This window comes from Adiantum capillus-veneris, chromosome 4 (assembly GCF_014529385.1).
Source record: "Adiantum capillus-veneris isolate H3 chromosome 4, ASM1452938v2, whole genome shotgun sequence".
Lineage (NCBI taxonomy): Eukaryota > Viridiplantae > Streptophyta > Polypodiopsida > Polypodiales > Pteridaceae > Adiantum > Adiantum capillus-veneris.
The window spans coordinates 6465142-6470775 of NC_140934.1; the positions used below are offsets into that span (position 1 = coordinate 6465142).

Genomic DNA, 5634 nt, shown 5'->3' on the forward strand with positions numbered 1-5634 from the left:
AAGGTCGTGTACCACCTTACGGCCAGGATGCGAGTGCAATTGGTCCACTTCATCAACTGTGAAGAAAAGTTGGCAAGGTCTTTACAATAGTGTGAAAAAGAGAGGTGGTTTGGCCACTGCTGTAGGCAGTGTTTAGGTAAGCGCATTGAGGGTCTCCTAGCTCTCCCTTTATAGTTCATACTGAAGAAGCTATCCACCACCAACACAACTGAGTGGATCAATGACGAGTCATACCTAAACGGTATAACCTTTATGTGTGAAGCTGACTATGGCAACCATGTGGAACTAATGCTATTCATTGTGCTAGGAGTGCAAACGAGTTGGAATTTAGCCCGTCGTACCTTGGATCGTGGGTGAGATGAGACATGCCAATGGTAACAAACAGTGTGTCTTTCAAGGATAAAAGTAACCATAATATGTATGCGACTTCGTGCCTCCGCTAGTGCTTGACAATACTGCAGCTGCTTAACCATTTGTCCCATGGCAAGATGCCGTGTTCTTGTGAGAGGTTTTGTGTGAAACTTTGATCCTTCGAGTGGTTGTTCATGCGCGGAACACTCAACACCCCCACCCCTCCCCTCCCAAATTAAATCTTCAGTAGTTTCCTACCAGGAACTTCTGGTAGCTTCCAACCACGTTGCTTCTTGTAATCAAAGTGTTCCAAAAGATGATGATACAAACTAAAATTCTTTTGTGATTTACCATAATCGGCATACACCTTAACCAAAGCATTGCGAAGCACTTCTCCTTCACGAACCCCTGACTAGCTATAAACTATTTGAAAAGCAGCCCTCACCGCTATCAAAGAGAGAGACCTCTTTCTATTTGAGAAGCAATGCTCTCTTTAGGTTAGCTCCTAGAGTGTGTAGACCAATGTAGATTGGGACTATTCCCGAATCCCACTAGGTTGTCAATTAGTAGAAGTAGTACTTAGTGAGATTTTAACAATTTGAGCTTGTCAATGTCAATAAGAAGAGGAGAATGGACCAATTCCTCTTAGTTCTCAGGAGATGCAGGGCCCCTTCAGACTAGCCCACCACTGGTTTCTAGACATTTGCAGTACATGATAACAACCGTCGAAAAATTTAGGTTCTTGAGTGCGTCCCCAAAGTTGGACTGTCCAACCTTGGCTTGAGATGGTTGTACTCAAGCCCACATTGAACTACCTAACCTCTAGGGCAAAACATAAGCCCATAAACTAAAGTTACACACAATAATGTAAGACATATATGCAGGTAAATTACCACCATGTGTGATTCAATGGCTTGGGCTTCATTTAGTATAGTGCTCTTTTAGTGACGAGCCCCCCCGTCCCTCGAGCTTGTAAATCCCACTTGGTCTTAAATGCCCATGCGTAGTGGGATGTAAGACGAGAGGCTGCTTGGATAGATCTTGACCCATATCAAGGGCTGGAAGAAAAGAGGGCACTTAAAGGTGGACCACCTCTTTATGAGGCATGTGCTCTAACCAGTGTGGGTTTTCTTGATCCCAATGGCCAAACTTGCGGCGAATGCATCTTGAACCAAATTAGTGAAATCGCACATGTCCATCCCACCCATCTCGCGGAGCGTGATTGATTTTCGGAAAAATTACCAAAATACTCCTCTAATTTGTGGAAATTTCCAAAATACCTCTCAAATTAAAAAAATCCCCAAAATACCCATGGTTGTGAGATTAAATTTCTCCAAAGATAAAAGGAAATTGTAGCTTTTCATAAGAAGACCGCTTGTCCAGCCTCTCCACGATGTGGGTGCCCTATACATTTGATTCAGCTGGTCGGCAGCTGCAAGGCGAGAGAAATGGGCAGCATGCAAAGCGTTTTGGCGTGCTACATGAGGAGTTGTGACCACTCCGAATCTCCCGAAAGCAACAGCGCCGGCTGCTTTACCGTCAGTACTTGACAATCAGCCCTCTTAATTTTTCTTTGTGCTTGTTCATAATGTTCACTTTGGTGATAATTATCAATGTGCGTGCCCATGTAGCATGGCGATGGCGATGCGGACAGGGTGACCCAATTCATGGAGAAGCTCAAAAGTTTACAGAGGTAGATCTAAGATTGATAAGCTTCAAGTAATCGTAGCCATTGGCAAAGCATATCAATGGCATGTTTTGACAAAGCTTTGCCCTTTCAGTATCTTGATCTTATCCGTTTGGAGCAGCAAATCCATGACAGCTTAGGACGAATCCGTGCTAAGAAGGCAAGCAGGCTGTCCTAGTCGACGAGCACTACTTTTATCTATTTGCCTCATGTCATGCACAGTTTATCGACGTGTTGCGCACTAGATTTTTCTTTGTTTTTCTATGGCAGGAGGAGCTATTTCTTGAGCAACCTCAGAAGATTAAAGAGAAGGTATTTGACATCTGTGCTGTTCAAGTCTTGTGCTTTATATTACAGCCATTTTAAGAGGGATTTTGGGACTCTAGGTGACCACGGATAGCAATAAGTTGCCTGCATTTAAGTTTAGGAGGGAATCTTTTGAGCCGCACATACCAGGGTATGCCACCATGGTAGTACTTTTCCGAAGCAGGAATACTTCAAATCAAAAAGTGTCAAGACATCTCAAATCTTATTTTGGTGCTATGTGGTTGTTCTCGCAGCGCACAGGTTTTGTTACTTTAGTTTATGGAATATGCTTGAAAGAGTGAGGGTCTCTGTGTTGATTGAAGGTTGCAGAAATTCCTTGAATTTATCGATCAAGACTGAATTGAACTGCACTGGTCATCCAATATTAACGAGCTTGTTGTTTTTACTTCAATTATTTGACTTCTAAGTGTTGCAAGAAACTTGTGACTTCTAAATTCAAAGTTTGCATGCTATGGAAGTGTGACAGCAAACGTGCATTACACACATACATAGTCACAAAGATACACACACATACATGTTAAACATAAGTCTTGTTCACTCCTTAAATGTATTTTATGGTTCAAAGTTGTTGTTCTGTACTGTACAACATTTCTTTTCGTACTTTCCGTGTCGTATTTAATGTATCTATCTACCTTGGTGTTAAGACTTTGTGTTCCAGAGATTAAACATTGCTACAGAGTATTCAAAGGTCCTGTCTTTTGAGCAGGAAGGATGGTAAGTGGCAGAGGTAGGAGCCCCCTTCTTCCTGAGGAAGGACAGCCGATGTGGAGGTACCAGGTACTGTAAGAAGTAAGGAGCGAGCTGTTTAAGGTACTGCACTTTCCGATAGAAGTGGTATGACGTTGTCTGTGAAGCTGATGATTTGCTACTTTCTCTGTCTGTGTGGAACTTACCTAACATGGACGATTCTTACCTAGACGAGGCAAAAGGGCTATCCACTTGTCATCCATGGCACAAAGAATGGAAATGGAAATCTTTTTCTTCTGATAGGAATGTCTTGTGGACTGCTATTCCAACCTTTTCAAGCCATTAGAAGCTAACTTACCTTGATAAGGTCATTTTTTACTGCTTGGCAGGTTTTCATGCTTTCCAGTCTGTCCATGCTGTAAGCATAGGGCACTGAAGGTGGTGTGTGGCGAGCCACTGGACTACATCCAATGGCTGGCCCGTCCATGAGTGTGTTGATGAGTTGTATAGATGACTGTCGAGACTCTTTTATATTATGGAACATAACACAATCCTCTTCCATAGTCATTCTTTATGAAACATCACACAAAGGCCAAAGTCAAGTCCTAATGATGTGTTCAAATTGCACTGAATAGACAAGGCGTGGAAGTTACATTCTGTGAATTATGTTGAAACGTGGAGGAAACCTGCACGTATTATTTCTCTGAATACTGATTATGCAAGTCAGGAGACATTATATATATCGTAATCAGAGTTTTCCCCTGCGGGTGGACTGAAACACAACCCCTGCGGTTGGACTGTGATGTATGTCTTCTCCCCTGCGGTCGGACTGAAACACAACCCGTAAAAGTTTTTTTTTTCTTTGCTTGCTGCAGATGGGTGTTTTGTTGAGATGTTTATGTATGATCAAAGCTGTTTCCAACTCACACTGTCTGTCGCATATCTTGTAGTTTGTGCTTTTTTTACTGGTGACATCTTTGAATATGCATATGCAATAGATAGCAACGACACGGAGGGCAGTTACTGGAAATTCAAATGTGCTGGAAAAGATTGTGGAATTCGCGCCTTCGTAGCTAACTGGCTCTGGAAATGCTGGTGCTGGGGGCACGATAAACATGCATGTGATGGAGCTTCCATAGTCATCTTTTATGAAACATCACACAAATGCCAAAGCCAAGTCCTCATGATGTGTTTAAATTGCACTGATTCTGTGAGGAACGTTGAAATCTGAAAAGTTGTGGAGGAAGCCTGCACGTACTATTCTCTGAATACTGATTATGTAAGTCAGGAAACATTGTATATATTTCTTTTATGTTTGCTCAATTATGTGTTTTTTATTAACTATATTTTGTAATGAAGGTATGAGGATTATTTCGGTATTCATGCTTATAACTGTGTATTTTCTCTCTTAGTGTGTGATATTTCATCAACTCACAAAGGGGCATGTGTATAGCGTGAGGGGAGTTTGATAATGAAGGAGAGAACTTTTTAACAAACACTGTGAGAGAGAGAGAGAGAGAGAGAGAGAGAGAGAGAGAGGGGGGCGGGGGTGTTGCAAAGAAGGCTCTATTGTATTGCTTGAGGGCATCACAGTAAAGAGCAGAATTGGCAGTGAGAAAACACATGGGACATAACAAATCATAGGGGAAAAAGTAACAATAATACAACGTTACAAAGGAGTGATGGGAGAATTGTACAAGAGAGCTCTAGTAGAAATAGGCCACCTTAACTTGTGAGAACTCATCCAAAGAGTCGGCTTGGATTTCCATTGTTCAAAGGAGCAAAAAGAGGCATTGCATTGCGTAGCTTGTCTGCATCAGGAGAGGCTCAAGGCATCCATGGAAGCAATCAATAGGGCTTTGACACTCTACAACTTGTAAAAGCATTTGCCCGAAACCCTCCCACCACCCCTTCGCAAATGTAAGAAACACACGCAGGCACACGCTCATACCCCACTTGCAAGCAAACACATCGGACACACCCTTGTGGACAAGCAAACACTACATGCACTTCCTTTGCATCAAGGCGTATTTTTTCGGTTTGGGAAGCCTCATGCATTCTGTTTCTTTCACAATCCAAAAGCCTAGAGATGTGAATTTTCACACACAGTTGAAAAGTTGTGCCTTTGTTATTAAAATTCATTTGTTTTATATTCAAAGCTGATCTCCAAACTACTTTCTTGTTGCGAGTCACCCCTTTGTTGTGCCCGCAAGTTGACGAGGAAGGTGATCTTTGTGTGTGTGTGTGTGTGTGTGTGTGTGTGTGTGTAGACTGTTAACTCTAGGATCTCCAAAAACTGAGTTGTAGCGTCAGCTTGGGCCTTCGCTATAGTGAAGGGACTCAACATCCATTTGTTTCCATGCTTTGACAACCACGTCTGTTGGGAAGGCCCATCTTCTCTTCAGAGTTTAGACTATCCCGGCTCTTGTTTTTGACACCCTCTCAACTTATCTCTTCTCACATCCTGTGACCTCTCTTAGAACTTCTTCACCCTATCCTCTGACTTCTCTGATTCTTCCTCTCTCATCCTAGCCTCTCTTTCTTGATTCTCGAGCTCAACTACACCCACGACTATTGCCTTT

General features: G+C 42.5%; 1 protein-coding gene across 1 annotated transcript; it reads left to right on the top strand.

Moving 5' to 3' along the window:
* The first annotated feature begins 1744 nt into the window (after window positions 1-1744).
* LOC147458654 (uncharacterized) lies at window positions 1745-4375 on the top strand. Its single transcript, XM_086510046.1, has 8 exons — window positions 1745-1825; window positions 1874-1889; window positions 1983-2044; window positions 2133-2198; window positions 2309-2350; window positions 3072-3079; window positions 3160-3175; window positions 4051-4375. The coding sequence occupies exons 1-8, from the start codon at window positions 1745-1747 to the stop codon at window positions 4123-4125; spliced, it is 366 nt and encodes a 121-aa protein (XP_086366172.1). The 3' UTR covers window positions 4126-4375.
* The last annotated feature ends 1259 nt before the right edge of the window (window positions 4376-5634 follow it).

Excerpts from the sequence above, each read along its gene's own strand:
- LOC147458654 (XM_086510046.1), top strand. The coding sequence starts at position 1,745 with ATGTGGGTGCCCTATACATTTGATTCAGCTGGTCGGCAGCTGCAAGGC. Across the intron at positions 2,045-2,132 it reads AAGCTCAAAAGTTTACAGAG|TATCTTGATCTTATCCGTTT; the intron begins GTAGATCTAAGA and ends TTGCCCTTTCAG. Across the intron at positions 2,199-2,308 it reads GACGAATCCGTGCTAAGAAG|GAGGAGCTATTTCTTGAGCA; the intron begins GCAAGCAGGCTG and ends TTTCTATGGCAG.